A 22,787-nucleotide genomic window follows, 5' to 3' on the forward strand; every position below is an offset into this window, starting at 1 on the left:
AATGGCGAGCTGGGCTCTGGATGTGGTCTTGGCAGCTTTGGCAAAGCTGCCTTTCTAACCATTGGAATCTGCCTTCCTGAAACACCTCTCTATGAAGGTGGCTTTCTTGGTAGCGATTACTTCCATGAAGAGGGTGGGTGAGCTCCATGCTCTTTCAGTAAGTTCTGAGTGCTACCGGATGGACCTGGGGGGAGGAGTATATCTCTCCGCCTCAACCCTTCATTCCTCCTGAAGGTTCTGTCAAACATGCATGTGAACATCCCTTTTATCCTGACTGCTTATGACCCCCTGGCAGTGGCGGGGGAGTCTGGGCCTCCCTCTGGCATGCTGTGCCCTGTGAGGGCACTGGCTGCCTATGTGGAGCGCACACCGTCAGTGAGAACAGAGCAGCTCTTTTTCTGCTATGGTGAGAGCGTCCTGGGGGCTGGGCTATCAAAGCAGCGGCTCTCACTGGATCGTGGGTACGACTACGACAGCATACCGCCTGGCTGGCAGGCCAGTGCTGGGACCTGTGGTGGCACATTCGACACAAGGTGTGCCTGCGTCCTGGGCTCTACTGAGAGGAGTGCCCCTCGCTGATATCTGTGCTGCGGCCAGCTGGACTTCCTCTTGCACCTTTGCTAGGGACTATCGGTTAAATGTGGCACCTCCCTCTGCGGTTGGTTCAGGGGTCCTTGGTGTCGCCTCCCCTTCCGGGACTGTGCCGGGACCCCTTTCCACATTGACGGCCACTGCGTCTCGGTCCCGCACTGGGACTTCACCGCTGGCTGACCAGGTCCCTCTAGCACCGACTAAATCTGGTACGGGTATACCAATATATTGGAGTGATCCAATATAGTGAAACATAACGAAGGTTACGTATGTAACCACGGTTATGTGAGCTATATTGGATCACTCCAATCCTCTATGGTGCTAGAGGGGCCTCAAATTATGTAGAGGATGTGTGTCGCGGCCATGGGGTCTATATATAGGGGCGCACCCCAGCCGTGACACAGGTGTATACGGGAGTAAATCTGTAAATCCTCAACTCGTATCCCTCCGCCGTGGAGTGATACCAATATATTGGAGTGATCATATAGCTCACATAACCGTGGTTATATATGTAACCTTCATTTTCCATGAAAACATACATGAAATGAGTTGCAAAATGAGTAGGAAATGTTGACAAGGTTATTTATGTTTTTATATATATATATATATATATATATTATTAATTGAAATAATTGTTTCCTTCAAACTTAGCTATTGTCAAAGAATCCTCCATTTGCAGCAATTACAGCCTTGCAGATCTTTGGCCTTGCACTTGTCAATTTGTTGAGTTAATCTGAAGAGATTTCACCCCATGCTTCCTGAAGCACCTCCCACAAATTGGATTGGCTTGATGGGCACTTCTTACGTACCATGCAGTCAAGCTGCTCCCACAACAGCTCAATAGGGTTGAGATCCGGTAACTGTGCTGGCCACTCCATTATAGACAGAATACCAGCTGACTGCTTCTTCCCTAAATAGTTCTTGCATAGTTTGGAGATGCGGTGTGGGTCATTGTCCTGTTGTAGGAGGAAATTGGCTCCAATTAAGCACCATCCACAGGGTATGGCTTGGTGTTGCAAAACAGAGTGATAGCCTTCCTTCTTCAAGATCCCTTTTACCCTGTACAAATCTCCCACTTTACCACCACCAAAGCACCCCCAGACCATCACATTGCCTCCACCATGCTTGACAGATGGCGTCAAGCACTCCTCCAGCATTTTTTTAATTTATTCTGCGTCTCACGAAAGTTCTTTGTGATCCGAACACCTGAAACTTAGATTTGTATGTCCATAACACTTTTTTCCCCCAATCTTCCTCTGTCCAGTGTCTGTTATTTTGCCTATCTTTTCTTTTTATTGGATAGTCAGAGATATGTCTTTTTCTTTGCAACTCTGGCTAGAAGGCCAGCATCCCGGAGTCGCCTCACTGTAGACATTGAGATTGGTGTTTTGCGGGTACTATTTAATGAAGCTGCCAGTTGAGGACTTGAGGCGTCTGTTTCTCAAACTAGACACTCTACTGTACTTGTACTCTTGCTCAGTTGTGCACCGGGGCCTCCCACTTTCTATTCTGGTTAGGGCCAGTTTGTGCTGTTCTGTGAAGGGAGTAGTACACAGCGTTGTACGAGAACTTCAGTTTCTTGGCAATTTCTCTCATGGAATAGCCTTCATTTCTCAGAACAAGAATAGACTGACGCGCTTCAGAAGAAAGTGCTTTGTTTCTGGCCATTTTGAGCCTGTAATAGAATCCACAAATGCTGCTCCAAATACTCAACTAGTCTAAAGAAGGCCAGTTTTATTGCTTCATTAATCAGGACAACAGTTTTCAGCTGTGCTAACATAATTGAAAAAGGGTTTTCTAATGATCAATTAGCCTTTTTAAAATGATAAACCTGGATTAGCTAATACAGCGTGCCATTGGAACACAGGAGTGATGGTTGCTGATAATGGGCATCTGTACGCCTATGTAGATATTCCATTGAAAATCAGCCGTTTCCAGCTACAATAGCCCATTTATAGAGGTCGACTGATTAATCGGAATGGCCGATTTTAATTAGGGCCGATTTCAAGTTTTCATAACAATCGGACATCGGTATTTTTGGACGCCGATTTATTTTATTTTAATTTAATTTATTTATTTTATTTTTACATTTATTTTTTTACACCTTTTATTTAACTAGGCAAGTCAGTTAAGAACACATTCTTATTTTCAATGATGGCCTAGGAACGGTGGGTTAACTGCCTTGTTCAGGGGCAGAACGACAGATTTTTACCTTGTCAGCTCGGGGATTCAATCTTGCAACCTTACGGTTAACTAGTCCAACGCTCTAACCACCTGCCTTACATTGCACTCCACGAGGAGCCTGCCTGTTACGCGAATGCAGTAAGAAGTCAAGGTAAGTTGCTAGCTAGCATTAAACTTACCTTATCAATCAATCATAATCACTAGTTAACTACACATGGTTGATGATATTACTAGTTTATCTAGCGTGTCCTGCGTTGCATATAATCCATGAGGTGCACATTTGCGAAAAAGGACTGTCGTTGCTCCAACGTGTACCTAACCATAAACATCAATACAAAAGTATATATTTTTAAACCTGCATATTTAGTTAATATTACTTGCTAACATGAATTTCTTTTAACTAGGAAAATTGTCACTTCTCTTGCAACAGAGTCAGGGTATATGCAGCAGTTTGGGCCGCCTGGCTCGTTGCGAACTGTGTGAAGACTATTTCTTCCTAACAAAGAGAGCCAACTTCGCCAAACGGGGAATGATTTAACAAAAGCGCATTTGCGAAAAAAGCACAATCGTTGCACGACTGTACCTAACCATAAACATCAATGCCTTTCTTAAAATCAATACACAGAAGTATATATTTTTAAACCTGCATATTTAGCTAAAAGAAATACAGGTTAGCAGGCAATATTAACCAGGTGAAGTTGTCACTTCTCTTGCGTTCATTGCACGCAGAGTCAGGGTATATGCAACGGTTTGGGCCGCCTGGCTCGTTGCGAACTAATTTGCCAGAATGTTACATAATTATGACATAACATTGAAGGTTGTGCAATGTAACAGGAATATTTAGACTTATGGATGCCACCCGTTAGATAAAATACGGAACGTTTCCGTATTTCACTGAAAGAATAAACGTTTTGTTTTTGATATGATAGTTTCCGGATTCGACCATATTAATGACCTAAGCCTCGTGTTTCTGTGTGTTATTATGTTATAATTAAGTCTATGATTTGATAGAGCAGTCTGACTGAGCGATGGTTGGCACCAGCAGGCTCGTAAGCATTCATTCAAACAGCACTTTCGTGCGTTTTGCCAGCAGCTCTTCGCAATGCTTCAAGCATTGTGCTGTTTATGACTTCAAGCCTATCAACTCCTGAGATTAGGCTGGTGTAACCGATGTGAAATGGCTAGCTAGTTAGCGGGGTGCGCGCTAATGGCGTTTCAAACGTCACTCGCTCTGAGACTTGGAGTAGTTGTTCCCCTTGCTCTGCATGGGTAACGCTGCTTCGAGGGTGGCTGTTGTCGATGTGTTCCTGGTTCGAGCCCAGGTAGGAGCGAGGAGAGGGATGGAAGCTATACTGTTACACTGGCAATACTAAAGTGCCTATAAGAACATCCAATAGTCAAAAGGTATATGAAATACAAATCGTATAGAGAGAAAAGTCCTATAATAACTACAACCTAAAACTTCTTACCTGGGAATATTGAAGACTCATGTTAAAAGGAACCACCAGCTTTCATATGTTCTCATGTTCTGAGCAAGGAACTTAAACGTCAGCTTTCTTACATGGCACATATTGCACTTTTACTTTCTTCTCCAACACTTTGTTTTTGCATTAACCAAATTGAACATGTTTCATTATTTATTTGAAGCTAAATTGATTTTATTGATGTATTATTAAGTTAATAAGTGTATATTCAGTATTGTTGTAATTGCCATTATTACAAATGTACAAAATAAAAAATTGGCCGATTATTATTATAATTTTTTTATCTGCTTTTTTTTGGTCTTCCAATAATCGCTACCGGCATTGAAAAATCATAATCGGTCGACCTCTAGTCATTTACAACATTAACAATGTCTACACTGTATTTTAAATGGACCAAAAACTTGCTTTCTTTCAAAAACAAGGACATTTTTAAGTGACCCCAAACTTTTGAACGGTAGTGTACTTTGTACAATAGCATACTTGTTTTCATAAGGCCATGCACTGTTGAATTTAGTGTAGGCTAGTTAGTGTAGCCTAGTTAGAGCCATAAATATCCAGCTGTCATCTGAAATATCCAAGCCATGACAATGTATAAACAAGTACGATTAAAATCAAATGTATCCATAATGGCTGAATTTGAAACAGCTATAACGCTTCTTGGCTCTTCCCTACAGGACAATGAGAAGCGGACACCGTTGCATGCCGCTGCCTATCTAGGGGATACAGAAATTCTAGAGCTACTCATACTATCAGGTAAGGTTATCATTGAAGAGAAGGATTACGCAATGACTCATGTCCATCGGACTTTGACTTCTGTTTTGATGCTTGTTGTGTTTGCATGTGACCGTTTCCCTCATACTTACCACCATTAAGATCTAATGTGCAGCCGATGTATTTAAAAAAAATAATAAATAAAATAATTCTAATGAGGGCCATTGACAGCTGAAACGTCCCGATTTTTTTTTTTTACTTGATTAGTGAAGCATCAAGATTTTAATTGTGAGCGAGAGTCGCACCTGTTACTCCAATATCCTCATGATTTTGGGTTGCACCTCGTCTCACGTTGGCTGAGCTCCTTCTACTCCTCTCCACTCAGTGACATGACATTTTCTTCAGAGTGTTGCTGTGTAATGGAAGTCCAATTTCCAGAATGGCTCTCTACAAGAGGCTTTCTGTGCGTTCTAAATGGCACCCTATTCCCTATATTGTGCACTACTTTTGACCTGAGCCCTATGGGTAGGCCTATGGGCCCTGGTCAGAAGTGGTGCACTATGAAGGTATTAGGGTGATGTTTTGGACACATCCTTTATGTGCTCCAGCTATTTAAGATGTTGCCTTATCAACCCCAGTGGCCTAATTAACGGTCTGTCACCTGTCTTTCTGTCTGTCTGTGTCCCAGGAGCCAGAGTAAATGCCAAAGACAACAAGTGGCTCACTCCTCTGCACCGGGCCGTGGCTTCCTGCAGTGAGGTACGTGTACTGATACTGACACACACACCTGTGCATATGTGTTTTACTGTTAAATATGTTGTGATTTTTAAATGCACTTTAAACAAAGTTGAACATGATTTGAACTGTGCTCCTGTAGGAGGCAGTCCAGGTGCTATTGAAACACTCTGCTGATGTGAACGCCAGGGACAAGAACTGGCAAACGCCGTTACACATCGCTGCGGCCAATAAGGCGGTCCGCTGTGCCGAGGCCCTGGTCCCTCTCCTCAGCAATGTGAACGTGTCGGACCGGGCCGGGCGCACGGCGCTGCACCATGCAGCCTTCAGCGGACACCTGGAGGTTAGCAATTAGCATGGACATGATTACACACTGTAGTCGACACTTTATACCTGTCCTATCCCCAGGTTTACTGTGCATCCGATTAGCTACAATGGTTGTATGTAGGGCTGTGATGGTAATTGGATAACCTTGACAGTTTTGGATGAAGACCGCCATGAAAATCAAATTACCGTCAAAAATGCCAACATGTTTTTATCAACTTTATTTTAATGTACATATACGCTATATACCCATAGCGGGAGTGTTAACTCTTGATTATATTGTTTTGCTGACTTAGTCCATCTATTAAACTGTATACATCTCCTCCTCTCTCCAACTATCTTTCGATGTGCCACAATCAGCACATCTGCTGTATGTGCTGATAGGAGAGAATCTTTTGAAGGTCAATTCAGTTCATTGGGGAGGGGGTGAGGTGAAACTTGGGGGCCGTGGATAACTATATCTATAGATATATGACCTACAGGCTGGGGTTGGGTGGGTAGCCTCTGCCCTTCACCTCTGACCTTTTTCATTGTTACAGTAGGTTGGAGGAGTGAGGTGAAAAAGATGGCTCTCATTGCAACAACAAAAAAGCATAGCATCACCTATTTGGGCACATTTCAGTTTCAAACCTAACGACGATGGAGACCCAGATGATTTGGACCAGCCTGTTTGCAGAATATGCGCAAAACCCGTAGGCTAACATAGTTTGGAAAGCAATTGGCTATTGCTTCAAAGAGAAGACAATGAAAAGACTAATCTGTCTTTTAGTTATCAAAATTCTCAACTTAATTGAGCGAACAGTATTTTTGGCATTGGCTATATCCCCGGTGAGTGTGCATATTCACTTTCTTTATCCCTGGGTCAGTGCCACTTGAAAGTCATATTGAAAAAGATTCTGCTAATCTCTATAGTCATATAAAGTGTAGTAGAATTGCACGATAAAACATATTTTAAAAAGGCCAATTTTTTTTCCTGTAAAGAGAAACATATCTGATATAGCCTAGCCTAGCCTTACTCCATCACGCGCTGCATTGAACAGACGTTATTTGCGAACAGTGATTGAGTTATATTATTAGCCTAAATGACGATCCAATTTACTAATCACATTAGCAATAGTTAGCTATCTTACATAAGTCTGTAAATGTGATGATGCATAGAATGCTTTATATATTTTTTATGGTGAAAATTAGCTTCCCCTTAACTTGAGACTCGCATGCCTATGAGCAAGACAGTTAGGCCTAAACACTCTGTTTTCCTTTGCTAATGTTTCCCCCGTCCGTCCGTCCGTCCGTCGGCTGTCAGTTATGTCGATGACTGTGTACATACGGCACGCCAATCACCAACACCGGAAGTCCCATGACCGTCACAGCCCTAGTTGTATGCTTGAGTTTGTTCAAGAGAGGCTTTGATGCCAGATTTTTGCAGATTTTGCTTTAGTTTTCCTCAGCCTGTGTTTTGTTTCTCTCTCCTTTTCCTGTTAGATGGTGAGGCTGCTTCTCTCCAGAGGAGCCAACATTAATGCTTTTGACAAGAAGGACCGCCGAGCAATCCACTGGGCTGCTTACATGGGTAATGAGTTGACCACATCATTTACATTCTGACTAATGTGACTGAGTCCATCCAAATCATCTTGGTTCCTGGACTCTGTCCACACATTTCAAGGCTGCGTTGAAACAATGACTGGTAAATGATCCAAGACCAGCTCAGTTAATCCTTACCGTTGTGACAATGAGTCATCATAATGCTGCATCGAATGTACATGATCTTAGGGGCATTGGTCAACTCAATGTAAGTAATTTAATTGATACACCCGATTATATCTGTTTATCCTACAGCGATTGTATGCAGTAATCATACAAGCCCCTATAAACCAGAGTTACACTGTTAGCACTGAGGCGGTGTGCAATAGTAGGAAGACCACTTTATGCAGCTCACCCTGTACTATCAGCTCCAATGTAAATAACATGACTAAGTCTACCTCTGTTTTTAATGCTTTACTGGGAAGCTTATCAATCAAGCAAAAAATAAAAATAGCCCATATTAACATATGCAGCCTAAGAAACGAGGTCCATGAAGTCAATAACTTGCTTGTAACAGATGACATTCATGTTCTGACTATCTCTGAAACTCACTTAGATAATACCTTTGATACAGTGGTAGCAATACATGGTTATAACATCTACCAAAAAGACAGAAATGCCAACAGTGGTGGTGTTGCAGTCTATTTTCAGAACCACATTCCTGTAAATCTTAGAGACGATCTAATGTTAAATACTGTTGAAGTAATATGGTTACAGGTTCATCTGCCTCACCTAAAGCCCATTCTTGTGGGAAGCTGCTATAGACCACCAAGTGTTAACAGTCAGTATCTGGATAATATGTGTGAAATGCATGTGATATCAACAGAGAAGTATATTTTCTGGGTGATTTTAAATATTGACTGGCTATCATCAAGCTTGGGGCGGCAGGTAGCCTAGAGCATTGGACTAGTAACCGAAAGGTTTCAAGATCGAATCCCCGAGCTGACAAGGTAAAAATCTGTTCTGCCCCTGAACAAGGCAGTTAACCCACTGTTCCTAGGCCGTCATTTTAAATAAGAATTTGTTCTTAACGGACTTGCCTAGTTATATAAAGGTTAAATTAAAAAAAGCTGCTCACTCAGGGAAAAACTTCAAGCTGTAGCCAGTGCCTGCAACCTGGATCAGGTTGTCAGTCAACCTACCAGGGTAGTTAAACAGCACTGGAATTCAATCATCAACATGTATTGATCACATCTTTACTAATGCTGCAGATATTTGCTTTAAAGCAGTATCCAAATCCATAGGATGTAGTGATCACAATATAATAGCCATATCTAGGAAAATTAAAGTCACAAAGGCTGGGCCTAATATAGTGTATATGAGGTCATACAAGAAGTTTTGTAGTGATTCATATGTTGATGATGTAAAGAATATTTGCTGGTCTGTGGTGTGTAATGAGGAGCAACCAGACGCTGCACTTCATGAAACTCCTTATTCCAGTAACTAATAAGCACGCACCCATTAAGAAAATGACTGTAGAAACTGTTAAATCCCCTTGGATTGATGAGGAATTGAAAAATTGTATGGTTGAGGAAGAATGTATGGCAATTAAGTCTGGCAGCCAAACTGATTGGCAAATGTACTGCAAATTAAGAAATCATGTGACTAAAGAAAAATAAACTACACTATGAAACAGAAATTATATAAAGAATGATAGTAAAAAAGCTTTGGCACCTTATATGGAATTTTGGTGAAAAAAGCCAACTCCGCTCCTTCATTCATTGAATCAGATGGCTCATTCATCACAAAGCCCACTGATATTGCAAACTACTTTAATTACTTTTTCATTGGCAAGTAAGCAAACTTAGGGATGACATGCTAGCAACAAACGCTGACACTACACATCCAAGTATATCGGACAACATTATGAAAGACAAGAATTGTACTTTTGAATTCCGTAAAGTCCGTGTGGAAGAGGTGAAAAAATGGTTGACTATCAACAATGACAAGCCACCAGAGTCTGACAATCTAGATGGAAAATGACTGAGAATAATAGCAGACGATATTGCCACTCCTATTTGCCACATCTTCAAGTTAAGCCTACTCGGGAGCGTGTGCCTTCAAGCCTGGAGGGAAGCTAAAGTCATTCCGCTACCCAAGAATAGTAAAGCCCCATTTACTGGCTCAAATAGCCGACCAATCACCCTGTTACCAACCCTTAGTGAACTTTTGGAAAAAATTGTTTGACCAGATACAATGCCATTTTACAGTAAACAAATTGACAACAGAATTTCAGCATGCTTATAGGGAAGGACACTCAACAAGCACAGCACTTACACAAATGGCTGAGAGAAATTTATGATAAAATGATTGTGGGGGCTTTCTTGTTAAACTTCAGTGCAGCTTTTGACATTATTGATCACAGTCTGCTGCTGGAAAAACTTGTGTTATGGCTTTATACCCCATGCTTTAATGTGGATAAGGAGTTACTTGTATAACAGAACACAGAGGGTGTTCTTTAATGGAAGCCTATCCAATATAATCCAGTTAGAATCAGGAATTCCCCAGGGTAGCTGTTTAGGCCCCTTGCTTTTTTTTTTTACTAATGACATGCCACTGACTTTGAGTAAAGCCAGAGTTTCTATGTATGCGGATGACTCAACACTGTACACGTCAGCTACTACAGCGATGAAATGACTGCAACACGCAACAAAGAGCTCAGTTAGTTTCAGAGTGGGTGGCAAGGAATAAGTTAGCCCTAAATATTTCTAACTAAAAGCATTGTATTTGGAACAAAACACTCACTAAAGCCTAAACTAAATCTTGTAATAAATAATGTGGAAATTGAGCAAGTTGAGATGACTAAACTGCTTGCAGTAACACTAGATTGTAAACTGTCATGGTCAAAACATATTGATGCAGTAGTAGTTAAGATGGGAGAAGTCTATAATAAGGCAATGCTCTGCCTTCTTAGCAACACTATCAACAAGACAGGTCCTACAGGCCCTAGTTTTGTCGCACCTTGACTACTGTTCAGTCGTGTGGTCAGGTGCCACAAAGAAGGACTTAGGAAAATTGCAATTGGCTCAGAACAGGGCAGCACAGCTGGCCCTTGGATGTACACAGAGAGCTAATATGAATAATATGCATGTCAAGCTCTCTTGGCTGAAAGTGGAGGAGAGATTGACTTCATCACTACTTTTATTTATGAGAGGTATTGACATGTTGAATGCACCGAGCTGTCTGTCTAAACTACTGGCACACAGCTCGGACACCCATGCATACCCCACAAGACATGCCACAAGAGGTCTCTTCACAGTCCCCAAGTCCAGAACAGACTATGGGAGGCACACAGTACTACATAGAGCCATGACTACATGGAACTCTATTCCACATGAAGTAACTGACACAAGCAGTAAAATTAGATTTAAAAAACACTTTATGGAACAGCGGGGACTGTGAAGCAACACAAACATTGGCACAGACGCATGCATACACACACACATACGATAACATATGCACTATACATACACATGGATTTAGTACTGTAGATGTGGAGTAGGGGCCTGAGGGCACACAATGTGTTGTGAAATCTGGGAATGTAATGTTTTAAAATTGTATAAACTTTGGCAGCAGCTAATGGGGATCCATAATAAATACAAATGTTCTTATCCCAGTGAGTGAATGAATGGGCTGTGTGTTACCCTCACAGCTCAGCTGTATGGTCTACCTCTAGTGTGTTATGTCAGAATGATGGACTAAGTATGTTGATAAGATGTAGGTTTTCAATTGTACTAACACGATGTAGGTATTGCTAATGGTGCTGTGTACCACTGTAAACGAACCTCTCTCCATCTGTCTGTCTCTCTCTCCATCTCTGTTTCTCTTTCTCTCTCTTTTCCCCCCCATAGGACACATTGAGGTGGTGAAACTGCTGGCCTCTCATGGATCAGAGGTGTCCTGTAAAGACAAGAAGGCCTACACCCCTCTCCACTCTGCAGCCTCCAGCGGCATGATCAGCGTGGTCAAGTACCTCCTGGACCTTGGGGTGGATGTGAGTCAACACATACATACACCTCCCCGCATTCAACTGTGTAGTCCCTGTTCAATTACAACGCCACGAAAAGACAGAGCTCTAGTGTGTTGGAGAATGATTTCCTTTCAAGTAATGAAGATATGGAGGTTGGATCCAGAGGGTTGGGACCCAGTGTGTCGGGGCCAGGGGGTTTTCATAACAAAGTAATGAAGAGATGGAGGTTGGACCCAGTGGGTCGGGTCAGGGGTTTTTCCTAACCAAGTGACCTGATCAGGAATGTATTGTTTTGTTCTATTCCCCCCCCCCCCCTCTCTCTACCCACTCTCCTCCCGCCAGATAAATGAGCCCAATGGGTACGGTAACACCCCCCTCCATGTGGCGTGCTACAACGGCCAGGACGTGGTGGTAAATGAGCTGATCGAGTGCGGCGCCAACGTGAACCAGGTGAACGAGAAGGGTTTCGCCCCGCTCCACTTCACGGCCGCCTCGCGCCACGGGGCGCTCTGCCTGGAGCTGCTGGTTGGCAACGGGGCCCACGTCAACATCAAGGTGAGGAGACAGGATGACCAACAGTGTCTGTACTAAATGACACCCTGTGCCCTATGTAGTGCACTACTTTTGACCAGAGCCCACAGAGTAAGAAGCCGTGATGACATTGTGCATCCCAAATGGCACCCTATTCCCTTTATAGTGCACTACTTTTGACCAGGGCCCACAGAGTAAGAAGCCGTGATGACACTGTGCATCCCAAATGGCTCCCTATTCCTTTTATAGTGCACTACTTTGGGTCACTGATGCAGCACACGGCTTAGTATGCCTGGACCAAATACATTCAGATACCAATGAATTAATCCTAACAATACAAACTAAATGCAATAAAGCGTACTTCCACCTGTGGTCAGCAGCACAGACTGCAGTGTGAACCTTCTGTCTCTCTCTGCAGAGTAAAGATGGAAAGACCCCCCTCCACATGACGGCCATCCACGGACGCTTCTCCAGATCTCAAGCCATCATCCAGAATGGTGAGTCTCTGTGAATGCTCTCAACAGAATATATATGAACCAGTAGGCTCTTCAGCATCTTGTCTTTTCTCTTAAAACCATGATACACTGGCACAGAGCAATGTTACTGCAACGTGGTTGAACATTTAGCTTCATGATGCCTCTAGGGTTAAGTGGTTTTGTGTGTGTGTGTGTGTGTGTGTGTGTGTGTGTGTGTGTGTTAGGTGCTGAGATTGACTGTGAAGATAAGAATGGAAACACACCCCTGCACATCTCTGCTCGCTACGGCCACGAGTTACTCATCAATACACTCATCACGAACGGCGCTGACACAGCCAAGTAAGAGAACACACAGCTTCCAGCAATACTGCAACATGCATCTGCAATTCTGTCATTGACCGAATTCCTGCTTGGAGACTCTCTGCTCAACACATGAAATGGCCTCCATTGTAGTGTGTGGGTGGTTGATAGACTGAGCATTGCAGTGTGCTGTAGGGTTTAATGAGGACTGTGATGAGGTGCTGTTTCTAAACTCAGCTGAATGAACTGGAAGTCGCTCTGAATAAGAGTGTCTGCTTAAAGTATAAAATGTTGTTGCAGACGAGGCGTCCATGGGATGTTCCCCCTCCACCTGGCTGCTCTCAGTGGTTTCTCTGACTGCTGTCGAAAGCTCCTCTCATCAGGCTTTGATATAGACACCCCTGACGACTTTGGAAGGACCTGTTTACATGCTGCAGCAGCTGGAGGGTGAGTGGACTGGTCCAGGCTTTACACCAAGGAATATGTAGTTCATGACCTGGAAAACCCACTCTCCTCCTGCAGTATCATTTCTGTATAATGTGGCTCCATGTTATGGTGGTATTGACTAAATTGTCTTGATATCTTCCTGAAAGAGAAACCTGCACACTGCTCTTGCTAGTGTCACTGTTTTTATTCTAGCTTTTATTAGCCTTAATAAAAACAGTGATGCTAGCAAGAGCAGTGTACAGGTTTCTCTTTTCTTTCAGGTTCTCTCATTGTTAACGTGCAGCTGATAGCTCAGATGTGCGAGGGCCTAAACTTGATATCTTGTTACCAGGAACCTGGACTGTCTGAATCTGCTGCTCAACACAGGGGCAGACTTCAACAGAAAGGACAGCTTCGGAAGGTCTGTCTGTGGCATCAAATAACTTTAATATTTTATCTTTATGATAATGGGGAATATAGTATAGAGGCATATAGGATGTATTGTTTTACATCTCCAATCAGCTGTTTCTGTTGAATGTTTGTGTGTTCTTCTAGGAGTCCTCTGCATTATGCAGCAGCCAACTGTAACTACCAGTGTCTGTTTGCCTTGGTGGGGTCTGGGGCCAGTGTGAATGACCTGGATAAGAGGGGCTGCACCCCGCTCCACTACGCTGCTGCCTCCGATACAGACGGGAAGTACGTCTCACACTCCTCTCTTACTGTTGTTTTTATTACCTTCATTTAACCCAGTGTTCCCACTGACCTGCCTGGTTAACTGCCTTTTTCAGGGGCAGAACGACAGATTTTTACCTTGTCAGCTCAGGGATTCGAACTTGCAACCTTTCGGTTACTAGTCCAACGCTCTAACCACTAGGCTACCCTGCCGTTGTGTTGTGGGGCCGTGACCTTTCACATTTCACTGTAGTCTGGAGAGTATGTTGAGTGTTTGAATGCACGCTCGTGTTCAGTCTGCAGTGTGAAAGCTTGGCCACGTCTCCTTTGGGAAAGTGTCTCTGCTTGATTATCTGTCTGTCTTGATGTTGGTGTAATGATTAGTGAACTCTTGACCTCTAGGTGTCTGGAATATTTGCTACGAAACGACGCTAACCCAGGGATCAGGGACAATCAGGGCTACAACGCAGTGCATTACGCGTCTGCATACGGACACCGCCTCTGTCTGGAGCTGGTGAGTCCAAACCACAGGATACTAGATGCCCTGCATCCACAGACCATTTTCCCTGCGTCCCAAATGGCTGTGGGGGGCCCATAGGGCTCTGGTCAAAAGTAATGCACTTTATAGGGAATAGGCTGCCATTTGGGACACAGTCATTGATATTCAGTAGGTTTTAAGGTGTGGCTGCATGTTTGTCGTGGACGCATCGTCACTCTTGATGTTCTTTTTCCAGATTGCAAGTGAAACACCTTTAGATGTGGTAAGTGCCAGTTGGTAACTTTTCCTCACACTTGCTTGTTTAAGGTATGGATGCAACACCCCAGTATGTCTGCAGGGGCTGGTCACTGAGATTTACCATGTTACACATGCTACTAGACTAACCTTCCAAGTAAATATGTTACAAGTCTGAACGTCCTTGTCTTTCCTCAGCTAATGGAAACCTCAGGGACAGACATCCTGAACGACTCTGATGTCAGAGCTCCCATCAGCCCTCTACACCTCGCTGTGAGTAAAGCCTACCTGCTCCTGTAGTGGTCTCCATATGACAAATGGCACCCTATTCCCTATTTAGTACACTACTTTTGACCAGATCCTTATAGGCCCTGATCAAAAGTAGTTCACTACATAGGGAATAGGGTGCTATCTGGGAAGCAGGCATGGTGTTGATTTTCCACAGGAAGTTGACTGTCGGGGCAGAGTTAATCAACCTCAGAGGAGAAGTAGTGTTTGTTTCTCAATCCCACGCTTGGCAGGGACCTCCGATGTTGATGCTGGGCGGGAGCAAAAATGGGCTCCCGATTGAAAGACTCTGGTCTACTTTAGAGGTCTAGCACTGTATTTCTGTTCAGGCGTACCACTGGTCTACTATAGGACATTGATTATATATCTATTCAGGCGTACCACTGGACTTTGCTTGAGACTGTGTTTGTGTTTCTATTCAGGCGTACCACGGCCACCACCATGCTATGGAGGTCCTGGTTCAGTCTCTACTGGATCTAGACGTGAGGAACAGCCAGGGGCGCACCCCTCTGGACCTGGCTGCCTTTAAAGGCCATGTGGAGTGTGTTGACGTCCTCATCAACCAGGGAGCCTCCATCCTGGTTAAGGACTTCACCCTGAAGAGGACCCCCATCCACGCTGCAGGTACACATAGAATATCACATAGAGCTTCTGTAATTAAAAAGTTTTCCTGACCAAGATGGCCATTTGTTTGGTCATGTTGCTAGGACAACAATGTCCACTATGGATTTTATATAGAATAGTTTGAAAATGCCTACTAGACACTGATCTAAGGTCATTTTTTGTCATGTTCTCCACTAATGATTGAGGATCTAGGGAGGGTAAGCTGATCCTACATCAGTGCACAGGGGAGACTTCTATCCAGAGCCAGGTACACAGCTAGCAGGTGACAGGCTTCGATGGCCTCAGCCCCAAAATTCTTTATTATCTGCTGTGTTAACATCATGAGGATGTCATCTAGCAACACCACTGTTCTAGAAATCTGTCTGTTCATGTGAAGGTTATAGTCGTCCAGCAATCTGCTCATATCCTCTCTGTTTATCCTCCTCTAGCTACCAACGGTCAATCATCTGACATTCTGATATCCTCTCTGTTTATCCTCCTCTAGCTACCAACGGTCAATCATCTGACATTCTTATATCCTCTCTGTTTATCCTCCTCTAGCTACCAACGGTCAATCATCTGACATTCTTATATCCTCTCTGTTTATCCTCCTCTAGCTACCAACGGTCATTCGGAGTGTTTGCGTTTGCTGATTGGAAATGCTGACCTCCAGAGTGCAGTGGACGTTCAAGACGGGAATGGACAGTAAGTCACTTTGGTTTTGGATACAATTCCTGAAATAAAATAGATTTTGACACTAGGCTTGCATCCCAAATGGCAACCTATACCCTACTTGGTGCACTACTTTAAACCAAAGCCCTATGTGCTCAGGTCAAAAGTAGTGTACGATATAGGGTTGCCATTTGGGATTCAGCCTGGTTATTACCAGTTTGTAATATGACCTGTTGTCTTGTGTATCAGAACCCCTCTGATGCTGTCGGTGCTGAGCGGACACACAGACTGTGTGTACTCACTGCTCAACAAGGGAGCCAGCGTAGAAGCCAAAGACAAGTGGGGCAGAACAGCTCTACACAGAGGGGTGAGGAGGAGAGCTGGCTGTACGCGCTCACACACAGAAAGAGGGGGAGAGGCTTGTTCTGATCTAGGGATGGGGCCATTGAACTACTAGGGATGGCTTTGGTGTGGGATCTAGCATGGAATATAAATTATGGCCAAATATACCTATTATGATTCTTTATTATTTAATTGATTATGACTTAATCAATTCCATTCTTGTCTCCCCTCCCTCCCTCCCAGGCGGTGACGGGTCACGAGGAGTGTGTGGAGGCCCTGCTGCAGCACAGCGCCAGCTTCCTGGTTCGGGACTGTAAGGGGCGGACCCCTGTTCACCTGGCGGCGGCGTCTGGACATATCGGGGTGCTGGGGGGGCTCCTACATGCCGCTCAGTCAGTGGAGACCCTCCCCGTCATCACAGACAACCAGGGCTACACGCCACTACACTGGGCCTGCTACAACGGTACGTACTGGACTGAAGCTCTTTTCTGATTCACTCTTCAACACTGTAAACATGTCCCTGAATTAGGCAGGCCTTACAACGGTACTAACTGGACTGGAGCTCTATTCTCTCCTCCATGAAGTGTGCACTCATTCACTCCCTCTTGTGGATTGAAAAGCATTAGATGGGTCTGGATGGAGCAATGTGGGGGAATGAACAAGACTACAACACTGTGGGAGAAGTAGGGTTATGACTCAGTGGAGGAGCTTACACTGAAACAGGACTTTGTCAGGGATTGACATAGCAAATGTGGCTAAAACGTTTTTTTTTTTTACTTCACCATTGTCAGATCCTTGGCTTTCTCTGAGGGTATTGTTCTGTTCTTCAGTGACGTCATCTTTTTCCTGTATGTAATGTTTCCCGCTGGAGCAACGTATTACTTTTAATTCTAAATGAAATGAATCAATCTTCCACTAGGCCATGACACGTGTGTAGAGGTGCTGCTGGAACAGGAGGTTTTCCACAAGACCGAGGGCAACTCCTTCAGCCCCCTCCACTGTGCTGTGATCAATGACAACGAGGGGGCTGCAGAGATGTTGATTGACACTCTGGGGCCGGCCATTGTCAACGCCACTGACACCAAGAACCGGTAACTACAGCACACGAGAAAGTCCTTTTGTTCTGGAGAATAATGTTGTGAAAATTACCTCTGGGGTTGGAGGAGGGATTGTCAAACTGTACTTGATAATAACACTCCTACTCGATATCAATGAAAACACTTTCCTCTCTCCAGGACCCCCTTGCATGCGGCGGCCTTCACGGACCACGTGGAGTGTCTTCAGCTGCTGCTAGGTCACAACGCCCAGGTCAACTCCCCCGACGCCTCCGGGAAGACCTCCCTCATGATGGCTGCTGAGAACGGACAAACCAACGCTGTCGGTATGCAGTCCCCTCCCCTCCGCTTTGCCTCACAAGCCGGCTTAAGTTCAACAATTTGAATAAGTAGCTTCATTTCCTAATGTAGTTCCTTTTATGTTTCTCTGTCTCAGAGCTGTTGGTGAGCAGTGCCAAAGCAGAGCTCACCCTGCAGGATGCAGTCAAGAACACTGCTCTTCATCTGGCATGCAGTAAGGTGAGCAACCCCACATGAAGATGATGTTCTCTCTGGTTTGAATTTTGTCTGACATGTTTGACTCTGTTTTTAAAGGGGCATGAAACCAGTGCCTTGTTGATATTGGAGAAGATTACAGACAGGAACCTCATCAACTCGACTAACGCAGCCTTACAGACGTACGTATGGTTCAGCTGCATTAATTGGGCCATAGGGCCCTGGTCAGAAGAAGTGCACTATATAGGGAATAGTCTGGCAGTTGGGAGGTATCCTCATTTGCTGCTGGCTAATCTGACGGTACTTTCCCCTCAGGCCGTTACACGTTGCAGCCAGAAATGGTCTGACCGTGGTGGTGCAAGAGCTGCTAGCGAAGGGTGCTAGCGTGCTCGCAGTCGATGAGAATGGTAAGATCCGTAAGGCTAACACAATTTTCTTTGGTACTTTTCTTCTCAATGTGTCCACAAATGTTTCTCTCTAATCCACTGCTTGGAAAGTTCTGGGACACTGTAAAGTCCATGGAGAATAAGAGCACCTCCTCCCAGCTTCCCACTGCACTGAGGCTAGGATACACTCATCACCGATAAATCCACGATAGAGAATTTCAATAAGCATTTTTCTACGGCTGGCCATGCTTTTCTCTTGGCTACCCTGGCCAACAGCTCCGCACCCCCTGCAGCTACTTGCCCAAGCCTACCAGCTTCTCCTTCACCCAAATCCAGATAGCTGATGTTCTGAAAGAGCTGCAAAACCTGGACCCGTACAAATCAGCTGGGCCCTCTCTTGCTAAAATTATCCGCCGCCCTTGTTGCAACCCCTATTACTAGTCTGTTCAACCTCTCGTATAGTCTGAGATTCCTAAAGATTGGAAAGCTGCCGCGGTCATCCCCCTCTTCAAAGGAGGTGACACTCTAGACCCAAATTGTTATAGACCTATATCCATCCTGCCCTGCCTTTACAAAATCTTCGAAAGCGAAGTTAACAGATCACTGACCATTTCGAATCCCACTGTACCTTCTCCGCTGTGCAATCCGGTTTCCGAGTGGACCACGGGTGCACCTCAGCCACGCTCAAGGTGCTAAACGATATCATAACCGCCATCGATAAGACAGTACTGTGCAGCGGTCTTCATCGACCTGGCCAAGGCTTTTGACTCTGTCAATCACCGCATTCTTATCAGCAGACTCAACAGCCTTGGTTTCTCAAATGACTGCCTCGCCTGGTTCACCAACTACTTTTCAGACAGAGTTCAGTGTGTCAAATCGGAGGGCCTGTTGTCCGGACCTCTGGCAGTCTATGGGGGTACCACAGTGTTCAATTCTCGGGCCGACTCTTTTCTCTGTATACATCAATGATGTTGCTCTTGCTGCGGGTGATTCCTTGATCCACCTCTACGCAGACGACACCATTCTGTATACGTCTGGCCTTTCTTTGGACACTGTTAACAAACCTCCGAATGAGTTTCAATGCAATACAACACTCCCTCCGTGGCCTCCAACTGCTTTTCCATGCTAGTAAAACTAAATGCATGCTCTTCAACCGATCGCTGCCCGCACCCACCCGCCCATCACTACTCTGGATGGTTCTGACTTAGAATATGTGGACAACAACCTAGGTGTCTGGCTAGACTGTAAACTCTCCTTCTAGACTCTTCCAGACTCATATTAAGCATCTCCAATCCAAAATTAAATCTAGAATCGGCTTCCTATTTCGCAACAAAGCCTCTTTCACTCACGCTGCCAAACATACCCTCGTAAAACTGACTATCCTACCGATCTTCGACTTCGATGTCATTTACAAAATAGACTGCATCCAATTTGCTGGAGGCTATCACAGTGCCATCCGTTTTGTCACCAAAGCCCCATATACCACCCACCACTGCGACCTGTATGCTTTCGTCAGCTGGCCCTCGCTACATATTCGCCGCCAGACCCACTGGCTCCAGGTCATCTAGAAGTCTTTGCTAGGTAAAGCTCCGCCTTATCTCAGCTCACTGGTCACCATAACAACACCCACCCGTAGCACGCGCATCTCACCGGTCATCCCCAAAGCCAACACCTCTTTGGCCGCCTTTCCTTCCAGTTCTCTGCTGCCGATGACTGGAGCGAATTGCAAAAAAATAAATAATAATAATCGCTAAATTGGAGACATATCTCCCTCAAACTTTAAGCATCAGCTATCTGAGCAGCTCCACCGATCGCTGCAGCTGTACACAGCCCATCCAACTACCATCCCCATATTGTTTTTATTTACTTTTCTACACACCAGTATTTCTACTTGCACATCAACTGGACATCTATCACTCCAGGGTTAATTTGCTGAATTGTAATTACTTCGCTACTATGACCTATTTATTGCCTTACCTTCACACTCTGTATATATATATTTGTCTATTGTTATTGACTGTACTTTTGTTTATCCCATGTGTATCTGTTTTTTGTCGCACTGCTTTGCTTTATCTTGGCCAGGTCGCAGTTGTAAATGAGAACTTGTTCTCAACTGGCCTACCTGGCTAAATAAAACATTGTCTTAACACCAGGCTAGGAGATACCAAGTTATTTCACGTTTTTCACCAAAAGCGTTGTAGTAAACGGTGATGCTCCTTAAGTTATCCTCTGCTGTTCTGTTTGTACCCGTCAGGTTACACGCCTGCCTTGGCCTGTGCCCCCAACAAAGACGTGGCGGACTGCCTGGCGCTGATCCTGGCCACCATGATGCCTGTGTCCCCTTGCACCCCGGCACCCAGCCTGTCCTTCAGTGCCATTAACCACTACACCACCAGCCCCTCCAAGAGTGTTACCTTCGACAGCCTGCCCGTGCTGCGCAGTGAGCACAGCTCCTACTGCAGCTTCAACAACATCGGCCACCGCGGCCACGACGAAGGCTTCTACAAGGATGAGGAACTCAATGACTCAGACTCAGAGACGTACTGAGAGTGGTGGTGGTCGCTGCCCAGGAGAGGAGCCAGGGAGGAAAGTGCAAGCGGATGGACAGCGAAGTGGGGCAGAGGCCAAAAACAAATACACACACCGTGTCTTAAATCACCATAGCCAGCTTTGGGAGGGCACGAGCCAAGACAGTCCGCACAGGAGCCTTAAGAGTCCCGCAGACAGAGAGAGAAAAGGAGGGAGAGGGGGAGGCACAACAGGCTGGCTGGCCCACACTCATCCTCTCGTACCACCAGGAGTCCTTCCAGCAGATACTGGACTTCAGAGGAACTGATGCTGCTATACCCCATCTTTACCTTTACCCACAAAGGTCCTAAACGGTAGAAAGTGTCCGGCCAACAGACAGACGCACACCTTATGATGGCAATAACCTGTAGTCCAAGGGGATAGTAGCACTTCACTGAGAGCAAAACAGACAGGGACCAAAAGATGTGGAAGAAGCATTTTCAAAACCTGTTTTGACTGTAGAAATGGGATTGAGTGTTTTGGGCTGAGAAAAGACATAAGGAGTGATGTTTCATTTAAGTTTTATGAGAGCGATTGTCATGTTTATCCGCACACTAAGACAGTCAGAACGCACCTAGCCTCTTGTCTGTAATCCATGTGGGAGGAGGGGAAATTATACATTTTTTTTTTATGAGAACATTTTAATAAAGTCATTCATGTCTTAAGCTCTGTGGGAATCAAAAAATGTTAGTATTTGCTCATGAGTAATTTTTAAGATTTAATGCATCCCAAATGGAACCCTATTCTATATAGTACACTACTGTTGAACAGGGCCCATAGGGTTCTGGTCAAAAGCAAGGAAAAGGAAATAGGGTGCCATTTGGGATGTAGTCTTGCATACCTGTATGTGAGAAACAGGACTTTTTAAATTGATGGGAAATATTACATTTGTGTTATTAAACCTACCTGTCCTTTGCTCTCTAGAAAGTAAATTATTCATTCATGTATTCTTTCTTGTGATATTTGTCATTTTGTGCCTTCGTTAGTTACTGAGGGGAGGTTAGGAGAGTAAGGGCAGCTGTATGAGCGAAAACAATGATGCACACTAAGTACTACAATGTTTGAAAAGCACTGATACTATTCCGAGGCATGTGAGGTGGAAAACATGCCTCCATTGGAGAGGAGAAACACTGTAAACCAATGGTAGGACAGCAGCATTTAGATTTTCTTCTGTTGGAAAATAAATATATATTATTTGTCTTTGGTCTTATAATCAATGTATTGACAGGTTTTGCTTGCTTTAACTTCAAAAAATGAAACCACTCAATCCTTTTATGTGATTGCTTGTTCAAATCCCCATTTGTCTCTTTTTGAAGATCATTTTAACTGGAAATATGTACAATACATTTGCTATGTTCATCAAATCAGGAACAGGAGGTTCACAGGTTGTGTCCTTATCTTTCTTTTAAAAGGATGAAACTAGCATGTACATATGAAATAGTGACTGAATTTGAAACTTCCATGAATTATTTCACTATCTGAAGATTGCTGTATATTTTATGAGTAATAAAATAAAGAAATGAGTTATTTAATAATGAACTATGGGTTCTGTTTATGTGACAACCGCAGTATACGTCAATTTCTAGGTGTCAGGCAATGACAGTGGTGCCAATATCCTAAAAGAAAGGCTACAAGGAACAAGAATAGTCTCTTATTGCCA

The 22,787-nt window shown here is 44.3% G+C and overlaps 1 protein-coding gene across 4 annotated transcripts in view; it reads left to right on the forward strand.

Moving 5' to 3' along the window:
* The window catches only part of LOC106595628 (serine/threonine-protein phosphatase 6 regulatory ankyrin repeat subunit A), a 44,124-nt gene extending 21,458 nt beyond the window's left edge, over positions 1-22,666 (forward strand). For all 4 annotated transcript variants that reach the window (XM_045719172.2, XM_045719173.2, XM_045719170.2 and 1 more), the window contains exons 3-26: positions 4,934-5,012; positions 5,659-5,729; positions 5,848-6,048; positions 7,512-7,599; positions 11,462-11,604; positions 11,923-12,135; positions 12,530-12,608; positions 12,812-12,926; positions 13,188-13,334; positions 13,666-13,734; positions 13,869-14,009; positions 14,388-14,499; positions 14,720-14,746; positions 14,917-14,991; positions 15,429-15,630; positions 16,227-16,314; positions 16,531-16,648; positions 16,867-17,086; positions 17,543-17,714; positions 17,859-18,004; positions 18,115-18,197; positions 18,273-18,355; positions 18,489-18,580; positions 20,814-22,666. In XM_045719172.2, the coding sequence (XP_045575128.1) occupies positions 4,934-5,012; positions 5,659-5,729; positions 5,848-6,048; positions 7,512-7,599; positions 11,462-11,604; positions 11,923-12,135; positions 12,530-12,608; positions 12,812-12,926; positions 13,188-13,334; positions 13,666-13,734; positions 13,869-14,009; positions 14,388-14,499; positions 14,720-14,746; positions 14,917-14,991; positions 15,429-15,630; positions 16,227-16,314; positions 16,531-16,648; positions 16,867-17,086; positions 17,543-17,714; positions 17,859-18,004; positions 18,115-18,197; positions 18,273-18,355; positions 18,489-18,580; positions 20,814-21,106 (3,057 nt within the window). In that variant the 3' untranslated portion in view covers positions 21,107-22,666. The remainder of the gene's footprint in view (positions 1-4,933; positions 5,013-5,658; positions 5,730-5,847; positions 6,049-7,511; positions 7,600-11,461; positions 11,605-11,922; positions 12,136-12,529; positions 12,609-12,811; positions 12,927-13,187; positions 13,335-13,665; positions 13,735-13,868; positions 14,010-14,387; positions 14,500-14,719; positions 14,747-14,916; positions 14,992-15,428; positions 15,631-16,226; positions 16,315-16,530; positions 16,649-16,866; positions 17,087-17,542; positions 17,715-17,858; positions 18,005-18,114; positions 18,198-18,272; positions 18,356-18,488; positions 18,581-20,813) is intronic.
* Positions 22,667-22,787: the final 121 nt, after the last annotated feature.

The sequence above is a fragment of the Salmo salar genome, chromosome 05 (genome assembly GCF_965601325.2).
Source record: "Salmo salar chromosome 05, fSalSal1, whole genome shotgun sequence".
Lineage (NCBI taxonomy): Eukaryota > Metazoa > Chordata > Actinopteri > Salmoniformes > Salmonidae > Salmo > Salmo salar.